At 35.9% G+C, this 18,082-nt stretch overlaps 1 protein-coding gene across 2 annotated transcripts in view; it reads left to right on the top strand.

Annotated features, from left to right (window-relative positions):
- The window catches only part of HIRA (histone cell cycle regulator), a 33,925-nt gene that overhangs the window by 12,346 nt on the left and 3,497 nt on the right, over window positions 1–18,082 (top strand). Inside the window, exons 8-21 of one of the 2 annotated variants that reach the window (XM_027469624.3) lie at window positions 869–1,036; window positions 1,549–1,662; window positions 3,354–3,424; window positions 6,544–6,649; window positions 7,211–7,435; window positions 8,175–8,260; window positions 8,608–8,802; window positions 10,255–10,425; window positions 11,780–11,984; window positions 12,496–12,600; window positions 13,345–13,493; window positions 14,810–14,971; window positions 15,712–15,770; window positions 16,724–16,829. In XM_027469624.3, the coding sequence (XP_027325425.1) occupies window positions 869–1,036; window positions 1,549–1,662; window positions 3,354–3,424; window positions 6,544–6,649; window positions 7,211–7,435; window positions 8,175–8,260; window positions 8,608–8,802; window positions 10,255–10,425; window positions 11,780–11,984; window positions 12,496–12,600; window positions 13,345–13,493; window positions 14,810–14,971; window positions 15,712–15,770; window positions 16,724–16,829 (1,922 nt within the window). The remainder of the gene's footprint in view (window positions 1–868; window positions 1,037–1,548; window positions 1,663–3,353; window positions 3,425–6,543; window positions 6,650–7,210; window positions 7,436–8,174; window positions 8,261–8,607; window positions 8,803–10,254; window positions 10,426–11,779; window positions 11,985–12,495; window positions 12,601–13,344; window positions 13,494–14,809; window positions 14,972–15,711; window positions 15,771–16,723; window positions 16,830–18,082) is intronic. The other variant, XM_027469625.3, reaches the window with a different exon arrangement.

Genomic DNA, 18,082 nt, shown 5'->3' with positions numbered 1-18,082 from the left:
ATGAAAATTGTAAGAGTAATTCCAATTCTGCAGAAGCATTAGTTAGTTTAACAGTGCCAAGTCAAATCAAACTATTTGACAGTAGATTCAAAAGAAGGGTGGGAGGGGAGCTACTTTCTCATACAACATGTGATTAAATCGAGACTCTAGTTGCTAGTGAATGTTGTAGATGCCAAAGGTATACGTGGGTTGTGGAAACAAGTAAATTCCTGGAAATGTAGAAGTCATTCTGAGGAAGTATTGGCACACTGCATTCTTTTCGTTCTTGCATTCTTTTCTATGCGTTGTCTGTTGGCCACTACCAGAAAAAGGCAAATACTTAGGATAGGGATCTGGCACCCTAGCGCTGACTTATGTGATGACTTTAATCAGGAGGTCAAATTTATGAGGACAGAAGCTGGTGCTTAGTGAGTGGAGTGTTTTGCAATGATCTTAAGGTATCGTGGTTAGTGCAATTAATTACTCTTAATAATAGACTGTGAATACCTGAATATGTGTGATCTGATTTGAAACCTGAAGTCTCATTGTTAGCAACTGGTATGCTGCAGCATAGCATGTCACTAACTAGAACTGTGATAAATACTGAGCATGCTGTATGCAAAAAGACTTGCATTTCGTTTCTTCTAAAAATAGTTCTCTGGATTCCTTTTCCTCCTTTTGTTAGGGCTTCATAAGTTACATTATATCTCCTGTGTAAACATGTTTGATGTGCTGAGAAATGTACTGTCATTCTTTTATAGTCACAGAAGACTTAGTAATCATATATTTCCTAAATCTAAAATAATAATAGTTTGCATTAAAAATATGTTCTATTTTTTTTGCCAGACATGCTTAAAGTTCTAGTATGTTTTTTGATTTATTTCATCAGTGTGGAGGGACAACACATGTGTTGCGTCTTAGCTGGTCACCTGATGGTCACTATCTTGTTTCTGCTCATGCCATGAATAATTCTGGACCTACTGCTCAGATCATCGAGAGAGATGGATGGAAAACCAACATGGATTTTGTAGGGCACCGGAAGGCAGTTACAGTAGTGGTGGGTGAATCATAATAATTTATCCCTAAAGTGAAACTTGTAAGATGTTTCTTCTGATAGTTGTATGCATAAGTGGGACAACAGATGGAGATAGGTGTCAAGGTTAGTAGAGCAAACACATGGTGGTGTGTAATAAATGTCAACTTTAATGCTGGAAACAATCAGCCTGCTCTTATGATATGAGAACTGCATGTAGATGAACAAGATGAGGGGAACACAGGAGCGTGTTAGAAATGCCAGACACCAACATCGTGAGCTGTTCAGTGACTTAGATTTATAGTGGGTTCCTGATCACTGGTGAAATTAATGTTCTTTGGCATTCCTGTTAAGGTATTCAAAATCTCGATTAAGAAAGCATATTGGGCTTTTGTCAGTGCTTTTATAGAGTCAGGTTAGGGACCTTGTTTCCATGAAATGTTTATCTTTTTCACTCTTAAATGGAAGGCTTGCTTTTAAAGCTGATCTACTGAAATTTGATTACTGTAATAAGATGTGGCATCTCACTTGTTCAGAAATTCAATCCAAAAATCTTCAAGAAGAAACAAAAGAATGGGAGCTCCACCAAGTCAAGTTGTCCCTACTGCTGTTGCGCTGTTGGTAGTAAGGATCGATCTCTTTCTGTCTGGGTAAGTGTCAGCTTTGACTAATGTGGTTATTTGGGTAACTTGAGGGTTTAGCACAAAGGTCATGTGTACAGAATTAGGTCTTATGTTTAGATTCATGTTTAGTTTTTTATTCTCTCTGTTGTTAGAGATTTAAAATGGGGGAAAGGGAGTGGATAGTATTAATTCCTGAAATGAACTTACTATTCTAAAGCCAAGAGCAGATATGTTGCTGTGGTTAAGGGTTATGTGTTATCACAGCTAATAAACATAATCCAACCATATTTCCTTCCTATGTCTTTTACTTGTTCTCCATCTCCATGTTCTTCTTGTAAGAAAGATTCTAATATTATTCCATATTTAGCCCACCTACCCATTGATCACTCATAGTCTAGTTTTGTTTGTGTTGCTTTTATGGGTACAAAGAATACAGCAGGCATGGCACAGATCTTTCTGAGCGTATATATGGCTCCTCTTTGTGCTTTGTTCTGGCTTCAATCCCTGGCTTCTGCCTTTGCTATGGAAATTAATGTGAAAATGAATGAGGTTTTTTTTTTAAAAACACTTTCAAGTTTTCAATATCTAGTTTGGGTTTTACTTTAAAAATGTAAACTAAAATTGTTATTCTGGCTGAGAGAAGGGTAGCTAGTCTCATGTTTATCAATGCAAGATGGGTTGTTTGGCAACTGCAAAGGACAGGGAATAAGTTTAACTGGTTATAAGGCTTTGTGATGAGAACGTGTGCCAGAACACACCAATTGCTAACTGCAGTCTACTATTTATAGATTCCAGTGTGATATTTATCCATCAATAGTTAAATGCATAACACTATATCTGTTTTTGGCAATGCTACTGGTGCATACCCAAATCAAAGTGTCACTCAGTATATTTTACTTTATATTTATACTATGATTTCATGTAGGGTGCCTGTTGAGGTTACACTAGGTATTTTAGACATGCGAAGTTATAGACAGTCATTACCCTGAAGAGCTCTAGGTATGTACACAATGCAGACCTATGATAAAACGAAATAGCTAAAAGAAATAACTGCTGATGATGGCATACTACTAATGAGCATGAAACATCTTAGATCACGTTGACTTGTAGTTCGTTTTGGTCGTACTACGTACTATAGTTATCAAGTCCACTGGATTGACAGTATTGCACCTGATTTAGAACACGTTACAGGGAATTTTCATGTTCAGTTCTTGATTACTAAGCTGATCTATAAGTGTAGAGGAATCCTCTTTAAGAATAATTGTGTTAATTTTCCTTTGCTGTTGGCAGGCTTCACTTAACTTGGGTAAGCGGTCTGAATGAGGACGTGAAGCCTCATCTGGTTTTGTTTTTCCTCTTGTGCTGGCAGTTTGCAACATCCTTATCTCAATAAAGCTTAGAATAGAAGCTGTCTTTAGCATCTGTGGAATTACTTTTTGAGTGGTAGAAAGTTTGAGGACTGCAATATACAGGCAAAGTTGGTTAAGACCTCATGCTTCAGAAAGGAGGGAAGGATTGAGAGACAGCCATTCTTCTCCAGAGCTTTTCTGTGCTAGGAAGAGAAAGGCTAACCTGGCACTTCAGATGTCACGTACAGCTATCTCTTGGCTTGTTCTTGTTTGGAGAATATTGTTAGACTCTGGGAAAGTATTAATGCAGTAATATTTGTGGTAACGTAGAACTTCTAAATTTCTGAGTGTTGTTTCTTCTATTTTAAGCTCACATGTCTGAAACGGCCATTAGTTGTCATACATGAACTGTTTGACAAGTCAATCATGGATATCTCCTGGTAAGTTTGTTTCTTAGAAAAGCCAGAATGTTATCATTAATTTTAGCTACAGATGTTAACTGGAAATTCACTGAAATAGTAGAGATTACATCTGTTGGAACGCACATGCTTGGTTCCTGAAGGGTTTGGTTCTTCTGCAGCATCTTTGGTAGTGTGACACTAGCTACTAGCATGTGATCACTTCAGACTATGTAACATTAGAGTTGGATGGAAACTAATGTGTTTAGGAAATAATGAAGTAAATTATCTGTGGAATGTTTTCCTACTTGTTAAGATTCTGCAAATTTTTTTCTGTAACATGTATTTTATAACATGTTGTGATGGACCTGATGAGCTTTACCTGTATTACATACATGAAAAGTTATTGCACTATACAGTTATAACAAATTCAAGTGGACCTTGTAGGCCAATATTCCCTTGGAGAAAAAAGAAAATTATTTTTCCCCCTGCCCATCTTAGGTCGACCCCTTTTGGTGGTGTAGCAGTGGCAGATCCTTTACTAGCTTTTTGAGTGTTACCCTGGCTGTGCTGGAACCAGCTCTTGCTGTCTGTTTCAGAACAAAAAAGTTGCAGCATTCAGGAGCATGACCCCATTTCTGCTAGCAATAGAAGGAGGTGGTATGACCATAGTTGAGGGGGAGGCAAGGAGCAGGGATGGGAAGGTAGGCCAGGTTCCTTTGTTCACACTCCTCCTGCTATCAATGACATGAAGTATCAGGCTGTCAGTGACTGACTTCTGCCTTGCTTTTCCAATTTTATATCTTCTTGGTTCTCCTATCTCTCATAGCATTAGAGTTGCGATTTCCCTCTTCCGTTTTCCCCAGGACTGCACTCCTTTCTCTCTCCAGAATAACTTCTCAAAGCTTGAGTGTTTGTGGTTTTTCTCCCTTTATTTTTAAAAAAAAAAAAAAAGAAAAAAAAAAAAGATGATGAGTGGAGAAGTGGTTCCCAAGTAGTGGGGTCTGCCTCACTGTTGGAACTAATGAGCATCAAAGGCCTGGCCTTAGAAAGGCAGAAGTTAACAGTTCTCTATTTGCAGCAAGACTTGAGTAATAAGGAAAAAATAAACATGAGACTACTCAGTAAATGGTATTTAAGATAAAACTCTGCACCTATGCATCAGTGAAATTTACAGTATTGGGAGTTGTTTATGTGTGTGTATATATAATATATATATATATCTTTTTCATAATATAAACGCGGCTGATCACGTAGGTTGTTTTAGTTCTAGCATTTCCTGACTTTTGGAATTACACCTTTGTTAGCTATAACACTGTGTTCTTATGTTGTAATTTTTTAGGCTTGTAATTGTGTAACTTCTTGTTTTCTGTATGCCATGTGAATTTTGCTATGAAGCTCAGTGAAGCATGATCAAAATTTCAAAACCAAAACATTTTGCTTTCATTAATAAAGGCCAGTAAATGGAGTATTTCATGGGAACTGCTGTTGTTGTAGTACAATAGCTTTGAATAGCTTTGTTTTCCTGAAGTGTTTAATTTTTCATCTGCAAATTGCACATTTTCAATGGCATAAAGTCATTGGGAGTAATAGCTGGTTAACATTTTGCAATTTACGAGGAAATGGTTTTGTGGGATATTTGAGACAGACAAAGGTTCATCAGGAAGCTTGTTATTTTATATCCTGTTTACAAATCCAAATGTATGGCTAAAATGTCAATAATACGGAATGTTCCCAGAAACATGTTCCAGTCCTGTGCCCAATTCTAAAAACAGACTGATTGAATTCAGAGAAATCTGATACTGTTATTTTGTTATAGCTGTCTGGTTTCTAGTTGAGAGTTTTAGACTTGGATCTATTGTTATAATATCTGAGCACCATTATGTTTTCACGTAATAATTAGTAGGGTCCAGAGGTCAGTAGGAGCTCAGCAATTTTATCTGCTAGGTGAGCAGCGAACTCTAAACAAGACTTTATCATTTTTCTAATTTGGAATCACGTTGGTTAACCTAGTTACACAGTGCTGAGGCTAACTTCTCTGAATGTGTGAAGAGTCCAGCCACAACAAAAAAGCTGTTTTCAAACACCTGTAGCCATGATGCAGATGCATGTAGTATATTTTTAAGCTTTGCTGGAATAGTTTGGACAGGACTAGATAGTTCTGCTTGCTTCCCTTTCCTCTTTCATTTTCTGTAACAAACCATCTGTAAACCACTATCTCACCGTCTCTGAGGTTTCTGAATGCAAGTTACTGGTCAAAACTTCTTTTTTTTCCAACGTGTAGTAATATGTTATAATGCCATTGGAGGGTTGCAATGTCATTAAGGCTACAGTCTATGCTTTCTCCTCTCTTCCACCAAGATAGCCTTTGAGACCTCTGGAAGAGTGGTGCAGCATATCCCTACATACAAAAACGTGTGGAGTTTGCTTAAAAGCCCAAACAACAACAACAACAAAAATCAAAAATACATTTTTACTGAGTGCAGTGATCTTAGGACTGCTCAAATGCACGTTTTATTTTCTTTTTATTTGTCACTTCAGATAGTGATGATAAGAAGAGCTCTTTAGCCAACATACATAGCTTCTCTCTTACAGTCTTCTCCTTTCTCCTTCCTATCTTGTTTATTTAGACTGTAAGCTCTTTATAGAAATAGACTACCTGTTGTTTCCCATACATGATGAAGCTTCATCTTTTGTGGACCTCTTAAAAACACAACCCAAAACAGTAATTATAGGGCTTTAAAAAGGTGTATCAGTTTATGTGCTGAAGGCCCCTTCATGTAGTTCCGCTAGTAGACAAATTCTTTGTACGTCTTTTGAAGCAAGTCTATTTATAATTTGTTTTCATTGTTCATAGCGAATACTTCAGTTGATATTCTTGTACCCCTACAGAAAGCTTTCATGGTGCTGATTGTGCCATGGATAGGTGTATTGGTCTAAAGCTACCTTCCTGTGTTCGGTCTCTGATTTGCCTTCTTTTGAGTATCAGCACACAGACCCCTGCTGTCATGGCCCTTTCTTCTTGCTGTCCCACTTTTTTGGTTTCATTGATATTTGCTGTGGTTTTTCATGCTAAGTGTTTATTGCAAAATTTATTGTACTGCCCCTTTGCATCAATGACAAAAGACAAAAGGACAAAAGTATATCTTTATTTCTTTCAGGACCCTTAATGGACTGGGTATCTTAGTGTGTTCCATGGATGGATCTGTGGCGTTTTTAGACTTTTCCCAGGATGAGCTTGGAGATCCACTCAGTGAGGAGGAAAAGGTACAGTAAACACTCCAAAAATCTGTAATCATATTTAATAGATATATTGATTCAATTAAAATATTCGAATATGTATAGAACTGTGCAGTGACTGATTTTCATATTGCAAAAAATATGTTGTCTAGTTTACAAAATCTTTAAGAAGAGAAGATAATTTATGATGTTAATTTCTGTTCTGGAAAGAAAGTCTATTTGGAAAACATTGACTTGCTTACACATCGTTATACATTTCAAGTTATTATTTGAACAAGGAAACAAGGACTGGGTACTTCAATACACTTAAAAATTACTCTTTGATTTGTAAATATGCAAGCCTTTTTAAACTGCATTGCTGTTGGCTGTTTTTATGTGGTTTCTTGGCTTCAAGTGATGATGACGTTTAGATGTAGAGCTTAGGGATATGGTTTAGTGGGGACTGTTAGTGTTAGGTTAGAGGTTGGACTCGATGATCTTGAGGTCTCTTCCAACCTAGAAATTCTGTGATTCTGTGATGTCAAAGTTAGTGATGTCACGTTGGCCATTGGAGTCAGTTGGTTTGTGGTGTGCTTCTAATGCCCACAGAGCAACATTCATCAGTCCACGTATGGCAAAAGCCTAGCTATTATGACTGAAGCTCAGTTGTCTACCACCATTATTGAGAATCCAGAGATGCTCAAGTATCAACAGAGACAGCAACAGCAGGCGGAGCAGAAAAACGCATCGATAAGGGACGCGTCTGGGGCTGCAACAGCAGCTCCGAAAGTGGCAAGCATGGTTAATGGAGAGAGTTTAGAGGACATTCGAAAGGTAGGTGTTTTCGGATAGTCACTTTGTAACGTCAAATGCTAAGTCAATAAATATCAAAATGCTTATAAAAGCAGCTTCAATATTCGTATTGAATGACATCTTTCAATACATGAATGGTCCGGTTGATGTTACCAGGACTTGCTGAAAAATTAAGAGGCTTTTAAGCTGAAGTATGACTGGAAAGAGGCTTGTGGGTATTTCTGTTGTGTTTTAAATTCTGGGTGTGCAGAAGGGAAACCAAAGATAGCGAATGTCTAACTGTGCTTCAGCTTCTCTATGAAGGAGGTTGAAAACATCATTCACTTCTCTCATAAACACAGAAGCGCAACTTTTAATGAAGGATTCATCATGCACAGATGAAAATGCTTTCCTCATTAGAGTCAACAGATTACATTCTCCAAAAATGTCTTTTCTACAGATGTATAGATCTGGAATTGGAAATATTTGTCTGAATTAAAAAAAAAATAACTTATTTTATGGTTCAGTGTGAAAGCAGTAATCACAACTAGAATTCAATTGTACTATAGGTTTAAAAATACAGTTAAGGTGTTAAAAAAATTTTATTAATAAAAATGTAGATTGAACCATCATCCATGAAATAATAACGGGTTTAAAGGCAATAGGGAAACAAATTTTACTTGAAAAATACCTTCTGTTTAATGCATCTGTTTGTCAGCTGGAAGAAAAGTAAAATTCTTCCTTTTTATGAGAAATAATGATGAAATATATTTTCCAACAGAATCTCTTAAAAAAGCAAGTTGAAACGCGGACAGCAGATGGACGGAGAAGGATCACACCTCTCTGTATAGCTCAGCTGGACACTGGGTATGTTTGGAAGTAGTTTCTAAAACCCTTCTTTACGTCTTACGTATCTTATTCCGATGCAAACCAAGAACACTGACGAATCTTAATGTTGTGATACCTTAAAGCGCTTTCTGGATATATCCTCTGTATAGCTATAATATCTTCTTAATAGATAAGGTTAATTCTTGTTATTTACCTCTGTAGATGTAGAACATTACTCTAAGGCGTCGAAGGTTCATATCTGTATTAATATTTGCTTTATCTAACTTTGGATATGAGAAATTGCTCGGAGAAGTTAGGTACCGGTGGTTCATTTAGGGTGTGTGTGTGTTTTGAAGAAATGTATTTGTTGTTTGTCTTTTGCTTAGGGATTTTTCTACAGCATTTTTCAATAGCATCCCAATATCTGGAACTCTGGCTGGCTCAATGATGTCTTCTCAAAGTAACCAGCAGCTCATGTCATTAGATTCTAATGCAGCAAATTCCCTTAATACTTCAAAGCCTTCTGTAGAGCCAACAGCAGCCAGTATAAAACCAACAGATGATGCAGCCAATAAAGATGGGTCAGTATTTGCAGAAGTTTTGTTTTTCGTTTTTATGACTTTGTTTAGGTTTTAATTCTTGTTTGCAGTTGTGTTATCAAGTGATTATCAAAGTGGTTTCCCTACTCCAAAACTTCGGGAATCTAACATCCCTGCAAATGTCAGTTTTTACTAGTATTTGATCACTTTACATAGTGATAAATCAGTAATGGATAAATTCATATGCATAGTTCTGAAAATTAACTCAGTGCAATGGGTACAGTTGACTGTGTGCTAGTGCTCTAACAAAATGCCTTGCTTATGGAATATTGGGTTATTATTAGTAAAAAATAGTAGTCTTTCCAGCAATGAAAGTAATGAAGCCCATTTTCCATTGAATTCTGTCCTGCATTCCCTACATCTCCTCTCCTCAAACATAGTAATACTTTCCTGCGTAACAACCCCATCGGATGGGAAAGAGCATAATGACTGGCGTTGTCAATGCACATATGCTGATTTGCCAGTGTGTCTTTTGAATTAATTATGGAACAACTAAATTTCACTTTCTTTTCCATTAGTGGTAATGCTAATCTGTTTTCTTGAAGTTTTTTCTTTCGTGTGTGTGTGCTTTCTTGTTCTTGTTTTTCCTCCTCCATGTGTTTTTATAGCATTTAGAGCATAATGTTATTGGAACCTCTACCACTCCATCAAAGTTAATTGAAATTGGCCACAGATTTAAAAGTGAGTGGGTAGATTACGAGGAATGATTGACATACAAAACTAAGTCTCTTTTTCTTTAGAAAATGGGCTTCTAACTGCTTTTTATTACAAACATCAGTTATCTTAGAGCCATTCATTCCCCTGAATGAACTGAAAATCTCTAAAGTAAACAGCTATTCAAATAACAGATCCCTGGTATGCTTTTGTGTGGGGAAAACACATTCCTTTGTCTTAGTGTACTTGGAAAAGGCCTCATAAATCGTTTGGATTCTTCCAACAACAAAATCAAAACTTGGTATTGTTTCAGCACAAATTGATTGATAAACAGTGGAATATAATCTTGTAATGGAAAGTATTTGGCAACCTGAACAATGGTTAAAACTGGAAATCACAGTCGTCATTTAAAATAGTGTACCTTTCCTTTTGGGTACATAAGGAATTACTTTTTCAGCTAGTACTTAATTAAAAATACATAACAAATAAACTAGTCATTGTCTCTTAATCTAGATATATAAGCAGCAACGCGAAGGTCTTAGTTCTGATATGCGTCATAAACAACTTGTGAGAGTAATCAAAGCTTGGAATGCACTGACACACAAAAGGGGAAAAGCCTGTAATAATTCATGTGTTCATGAATTAAAGTTATTAAGAATTAAAGTTATTAAATATGGTTTCTAGCCAATATAACAAATGCTATCCAGTTGTTATAAACAATGCGCATTACAAATACTACATTTCTTTCAATCTTTGTTTTCCTGTCCCTTTTATTGACAGTGTAAATGCTACCTCTGCTTCAGCTGCTCCTCCTGCATCGTCTTCCTCTGTGTTGACAACTCCATCCAAGATTGAACCTATGAAAGCATTTGATTCTAGATTTACGGAACGATCCAAAGCCACCTCAGGGACTGCTGTTGTAACAAATACAAATCAGACTGTTGTGGATAGGTAAGGAATAGCCCAGGGGCAAAAAAAGGTTACTAATGTGGAGAGTTTAAGAACTGATTGTTTGGTGCGGGTGTCATGGTTCTGATGTTGTGGAAATTCTTGGGTCTTTGCCAAAACTGGGAGGAGTGAGAAAGCTGCAAATGAGGTGTATTCTTTGCTGTCATTATCCCATTACATGCTTATATCTGGCAAGCGGCATCAAGCAGACTTTTCAAAATACTCTGAGTTGAAACGTCTGTTACAAGAGATTGCGTGTGTGTTCATTCCTTCATCTGTGGCTACATGCATCTGTGCTCTTCAGAAGGCAAAAATAGCTAGCCTCCATCTATTTGCAACAGTGAGAATTACTTCAATATAAATGTAATACGTGTCTGCAGAGGACCTACCATCATAACAGCTGTAAATGGATTTCAGTTTATTCCTAAAAGGCACGCAGAGAAAATACTTTAACTTTTTTTTTTTTTCTCTTGATCTATGTGATCTTAAAAAATAAAAAGAGAAAGAAAGCTTTTGCTTTTGTAACATGGTATGTTTTGGTGTAAGTATTTCTGCTTCACTGAAACAATTGATAGGAAAATATTAAATATCTCAACGTTTTTATATCAAAGAGTTTATGATACAGAAGAAATATTTATTAAATTACTGTCATACTTATTTCCAGTGTGGTCAGTAAAATTATGGATAAAAGAAAATTACTTGGCATAATTCAGAAGCCAAAGAAGAAAAGGTTTTGGATTAAGCAAGATATTTTTAAGCAGTGGAGTGGTTATGGAATAAGTGGCAAAACATTGTTATAAGTTGCTAAATGACCACTGGAAGGAATGGGAAGAGTACAATTAAATTATCTTTTTAAGGGTGTAATGGTTAATGAGAGTGCACAAGGATCTTTACTTTTGTTGTGTTCCTGAAATGGGTGATGGAGCAGTGCAATTGGAGGGGAAAAGGTGCGAAACTCTTGCATCTTAGAGTGCTGAATATATCAAGCCAGAGAAGAGCATTCATTGGAATTGAATGCTAACATAAAACTATTCTTTGTAGCTTTTTCCAATTGTTAACTGCTAGTTTGATTCGTTGTTCTTTTAAAAGCAAGAATATGTCTGAACGGTTTATATTATACATTTATATATATATGTGTGTGTGTGTGTATATATGTATGTATGTATATAAATAGTACGTTGTACTTCTGCAAAGGATTTGCAGTACCTATTCAGCTTTGTCCTCTTGCCTCTATACTCATTTGTATACACTCAACTCTAAGAACGTGTTGTTTTCCCTAGAAGAATGCAGTGGGTAGGTTGTATGATAGCTTTTGGAACCAGGCTACATAAAATGTGAAATATGTTTTTTTGCTCAGACTGAAGGATCAGAATTTAATTAAAGACAATAAACCCAAGGATATTCTGGAGAGTAGCAGTGACAGTGAAGAGAAGATTCCAGCTGCTAAACCACTCAGCGCACCCAAGCGGAAACTGGAACTTGAGGGAGAAACAGTAGAAAAGAAGAAAAAAGGAAGGCCTCGAAAAGACTCCAGACTTGTACCAGTGACTTTAACTGTTCAGGTGAAATAAATGGGATTCATTATGACTATAAATATTCACTTAATAAAATAAATCACATGTTGACTCGTTTACTGATAGCCTGTCAAATGGCTGTATAGAATAAAAAGAAACTCCCTTAGCATAGGAGTTTGATGTAGATGTAACAACTTAAATGGTTATGGCTTTCCTAGGTATTGTGAAGTAGTAAATTACATTAGACTTTCCATCATTTAAGGAAATATGGATCCTTCTATTTTAAATATTCAAAGATTGTCTCTTCTTTGAAATACACCAGACCTTCCACTAATTAGTTCCAACTAAATATTAAATCTAGTTTTTAAGTCTTAAAAGCTATATTCAAAATATTAGTATTTATACAACTCATGGCAAAAAAGATGAGCATTTCTAATGGGTATTACTTGAAATTTGAAAAAAGAGCTTGTCTCTTTCAAATCAGTCTATATCATGGAATATCTTTGTTATTAAACTTTTTATGGAGAAAAATCTAACCACTTTCTCATTTTTTTTCCAGTCCCCAGCTACACTGGGCCCTGAAAAAGATGCTGCTTGCATCTCTGCACCAGCATTAGCACTTAAACTGCCAGCCCCAATCCCACAGAAATCATTTACTTTGCAAGTAAGTTGTCTACAAGGATCAAATAAATAAGCTTAAATAAATAAGCTTACTATTAAAAAATAATTTTGTTTGTTTTTATAGAAATATTCTTAAGGTATTCAGATATTCTTTTGATAGATTAACGTGTTTGAATATACATGTGTTCAAGTAGGTTGTATACTTCAGCTTTTAAGAACATGACTGGGAAAAGCTAATGGCAAATCAATTAAGAATAGGACACTTCTGAACTAGTTAAACTTCAAAGAGAAATATCTCTGGTTCATCAGTCCCTCCTAGTGAACCAAAGTGTGTCATAAAGATAAGTCTGTGGCTGGAGTAACTGCTGCGTTGTTATTACAGCTGTGTTGGTAGTACATTGATGAAGAGAAACTACATATTTTCTCTGAGATGTGGAGGAAGTATTCCACAGCTGCATGTTTAGACTGTGTCAATCTGGTGCTAATCACAAGAATGTAGGGAGAATGGGCACACCTAGATTTGATCTTATGCCCTTAATTAGGAAGCACAGACTAGCACAGCCCTTCTTAATAATTGGAATACGAAGAAATTGTGTTGTAGCCAAGACTGATTTTCAGAGATCTGATTCTTTTGAAGTATCACATTGCATTTTGAAGTGATTTTAAACAGAATGGCGTACTTCAATCCATTCTCAAATTTGGCATTGTTTTGGATTTAACATAATTTGATGCTTTTTTGAGTACTTACTTTCCTTTTTCAAGAAGTATTTTATTTTTTCTTTCTCAGGTAAGTTCAGATCCATCAATGTACCTCGAAGTGGAGAATGAAATGACAACAGTGGGAGGATCCAAGTTGAGCAGGTTAAAGTGTAATCGAGAAGGAAAGGAATGGGAGACAGTCCTCACTAGTCGAATTCTCACTGCAGCAGGAAGCTGGTAAGAGTGTATGTTTTTGAGGAAGTGGGAAACTGAATAAGATAAGTAGTCTTGAAGGTCATAAAATGTTTTTAGGGTTACAAAGGTATGCTTTAGAGGAAGTTAATGTGTATATATTTACATTTTACAAATGGGTAGGTGCTATGTACGTATTTTTATCCACTTTAAAAAGTTGATTAACTGAATCACTTCTGTTAGGGATTTATGTGAATATTTGTGCTTGGCTCAGGATGTCCTATTTCTCTTCCATCTAATTTGGTCCAATATACCACTGCTTTTTACATGCTCTGTGGAGTTTTTGGTAGGGATCCTAACGTATTTCTGTTGACTACTTGTGTTTGCTGGTTTTATCACCCTCAGGTCCTCCTATCCCCCGCTCCCGCTATCGTAATTTTTGCACAGTGTTTCTTAATAAATGTTTTGCAGATAAAAACATGTATTGCTTTGAGTCTCGAAACCAGTTTCACTCTAAGTATTAGCTCTATGTTTGAGTCTTAAAGCACTATAAATTCTTATTAGCCAACTAGAACTCTTCATGTGTATTTACATTTTAAATTTCTTCATTAAATTTGACTAAATCATTATAGTTTATGGTTTTTCAAATATTAACTGCTAAAGAATGAAAAAGTTGAAATAAGATGTTAGGTGACATGGGAGTATTTTCCTGAATTTTTTTTCTTTATTTTTCTTAACTGTCTAGTTCTAACCTCAGTTTAAATCTAACATTTCTGAAGCCTGAGATAAGAGACTCTCAGCATTTCTGCCTTGTTTTGAAACATTTTTAACACGAGTTTTACACTGATTTTCTGATAATACCCTTAAGTCGTTAATATTTGTAGCTAATAGCAATATCTTTTATTATGGAAGCATATGTAGTTGAAAAAATTAGATAAGCTTGCACACACAAAACCCTTCTTTCAGGTCTGAAAAAGAAGCAGCAGATTTTAAAGCTAAATACAAGTTCAGGCCTGAAGAAGAACTTATATCAGTAAAGCTTTAGGGATATACATTTCCAACTATGCCACTTAGTCTAGTGAAAGATACCATCTCTGCATGCAGATCTTCTCTTGTGTATCTCCTCAGATCATTGTTGTTATAATAAAATCAGGGAGGTGTGGAATGTACATACTGAGTCTGTTTTGGCCTTTTCTGTTGGTACCCAGGATTTTGTTAAAAGCTGTAAAAGTTACCTTTTAGGGAACTAGCTCAAGTTGCACGATGACTTAAGAAAGCAATCTGGTTTTATGCTGCTTGCATTTGATGAAATGTAAATACTTCCTTTTGTTCTTTTTTTTTTTTTTTTTTTTTTTTTTTAGTGAGATCGTCAGTGTAGCCTGTGAGAAACGAACACTGTCAGTATTTTCAGCTTGTGGTCGTCGCCTTCTTCCCCCTATAATATTGAATACACCCATTTCCACCCTGCATTGCACAGGTTCATACATCATGGCTCTCACCACTGCTGCTACGCTTTCTGTTTGGTAAGTACCTCTTCAGGCTGCAGCAGCTAGCTGGGCTGATATTTATAGGTTACTCTGTTCAGTTGTTGAGCTTATATTGCTGTTGAAACTGTGGTTTAAAATAAGTGAGATCCAAACACAAGTCTGGTTTTTGGATATAATATGAAGAGTTAATTGGGCAAGACTTGAATCCTGTTTCTCCTCTGTTCTAAGATGGTACGTAACATTGAATTTGATTCTTTAAGGAAGATAGTAACTTCTAGCTGATCATTAAACTGTTTCCCAAGGGTAGACTTGTCATATTTATGGTATGAATTGGGTGTTGAGGGGAGAAAGATGGATATTTCTAACTTCCATCATACTTGATCAGTAGAGTTATGTGTTTTGGAGTCAGAAGTACTCTAGCTATCTTTAAGATACCAAGATAGAATCTGCAATTATTAATTTCAATCTAGTATTGCATGCAAGTCAGAGCTCCTAAAATAGTTATTTGGATCCTCAGTGTTTGCTTACCAGTAATGAGGCTTCCTGAGAGAAAGGGACATAAAATTGTTGCCTGCTATTGAATTCTGCTTTGCCATAAGGGGGTTGAGTTTGCCAAAATGATTTTTTCAAAGCAATGAGGAAAATGTCAAAAATTTAAAAAATCGTAAATATTGAAAAAGTGCATTTGTTAAATGATTTTGGACCTTTCAGTTATTTGTTAACTGCAGATTATTCCTTTTGTGTTTTTTTTTTTTGTTTGTTTGTTTTTTTTTTAGGGATGTACACAAGCAGACAGTCATTGTTAGAGACGAGTCTTTGCAAACAATATTATCAGGTAATAAAAAGGGTTTATTCATTTACCAATCTTTAAACCCACTCATGGTAGTCATATTTATGAAAATGCTGAAATTTTATGAAACCTGAAAAGCCTAAACAAATAATTTTGCTTCTTCATTATTGTGCAGTGAATGGAAGTCACTGGCAATGTTGAAATACTGTAGAAATAACTGAAATGAGAGTATCAGTGGGTAACAAACCTGTACAAGATTCTGTAGCTTATTATATTCTGCCTTCCTTCTGGGTGTGAAAATGCAGTACTGTAAAGATCACAAAGTATATATTTTATGTAAATTTACTGCTATATATAGCAATTCCTCTGTGTGCTCTGCAAGTATATTATCTTGGTGATGGACAACGAATCATCTCAGTTTCTCAGAGCATTCTGGCTTCTATTTTAGCTTTAATCCATGCAATACTAACCTAAAGTAACCTGAGAAATAGTTGTACTAGCAGTTCGCAAGTCTTCATTAGAAGTTACATGTACAAACCCTGGGACAAGGATATGCTGGGAAATGTGAGACTCCGGCTGTTCCACTTAAACTGTTAATAGAGAGCACAGCTTTCTAAATATACTGTTTCTTAGCATTTCAACTTACCTAGAAAAAAGAAAGATAAAGGCTTCGAGGATTACAGAAAACATGGCAGAATTGCTAAAGATTTTGCTTAGATATGGAAAATGTTTTCAATTAAGCCAATGTTCTGTATAAAATACAGACAATGTATTTGCAGAAGAGTGTTTTTAATGCTAACTGCACTGAGCCTGATGCTCAGCATCATTGTCTTTTCTTAATTTTCCTATTAGTCTTTGAGGATAACATTGTCTGAAGCTTTTCCTGTTGGTTTCTATGACTAGTAATTAATGGTTAATTAATGGTGGATGGCATTTTTAGCATGATGAATATTATGCAAGACTCCAAAAATAATGTCTTGGTCTGAATTGATTTGTAGGAAGTGATGCAACTCTTTCTCAGATCTTGCTGACTCAGCATGGTATACCTGTAATGAGCATGTCTGATGGAAAGGCATACTGTTTTAATCCTTCTCTTTCTACGTGGTAAGTTATATACAGATTTTAATACCTAGCAGAACTGAAATGTACTCTAGTTTACTGTTTCACTCCACATTCTGAAGACTAGTCAGAGTAGGATAGGACCCTGTTTTTACTTTTGTTTTGGTTCACTAGTGGGTGTCTAGGCTTTACTCTCTTACACTCTTACCGTTTTTTCTGTTTAAAATAAATTTTAAAAACAAAAAAGTTGAAATGCAGTTTACTTTATTACTCCTTCCTACGCCATGTACATGTATAGTGAACAAATATTTATTAACTAATACCAACCTACATACACTTCCGTTGATGCACATCATTTGAATCTGTGAAGCAGCTGGTAAAAATTACAAATGATCTAGCCTTATAATTTCATTTTATGTTAAAGAATACTGTTCTGGAAAAATTGTCAAAACAATTTTCATAATTTTTGGGGGTGAGTTCAGACTTGTTAAAACCATTTTGTCTGTTTTCCTACAAACACAAAAGCCTATGTACTCCAATCCTGAACGTGTATGTGCTTGACTGTCAGTCCACATCATTGCTTAATATTTTTTTGTTCTGATGACCAGACACTAAGGAGCAAGGGACAAACTCTCATCCAGAAATCTGAATTTGCTGTCTTCGTTTGTTTGTAGTACAGCTTTGGAAATACATGAAAGAGCAATCTCTTAAGTCATCATACAAATTTAAACATGATAAAGCAGTAAAGGTTAATTTAAATATATGCTGTTTTACCTCTGAGCTGTCTGGAGGTCTAAACTTAGCACTGGTTTGAGCTGATTCCCTTGGCATCTCAAACCAAGTGAAAATGATATGCTTGATTAGGTGTGGAAATGTCAGCTGTAACCGTCAGCTCCCTCAGTATGAAGGAATAGCTGTAATGTACAGAAAAGATTAGCTAAAATTGTGATCTATGATGATTTGTCTGGTGGGTAGGGGGGACCTGATTGAGCTAAAATCAAGTTCACAATGAGAAAGTCATAACTTTGTGTGTTTGTTCCAGTCTTCATTCTGGGGTAAGACTTCTTGTTTGGTGTAAAATGACAAACGGAAAGTGGATTTCCTTGTGCTTTTCAAAATGAATGCTAAATTATATTATGTGATTAATCATAACAACTTTGGAAGTGGGAGGGACACTTGCATGGAAGCTGAAGTGAAATTTGGACATTGAGTCAGAACAGTTGTGATCTGCACAACTCCTGAGCACCTCTGTAGTATATTTGATAATCTATGAAAGTGCAGGTCAGGCTTTGAGGGAG

The sequence above is a fragment of the Anas platyrhynchos genome, chromosome 16 (genome assembly GCF_047663525.1).
Source record: "Anas platyrhynchos isolate ZD024472 breed Pekin duck chromosome 16, IASCAAS_PekinDuck_T2T, whole genome shotgun sequence".
NCBI lineage: Eukaryota > Metazoa > Chordata > Aves > Anseriformes > Anatidae > Anas > Anas platyrhynchos.
The sequence above is the reverse complement of the archived record's forward strand: the minus strand, read 5'-3'. Positions and strand labels throughout refer to the sequence as shown.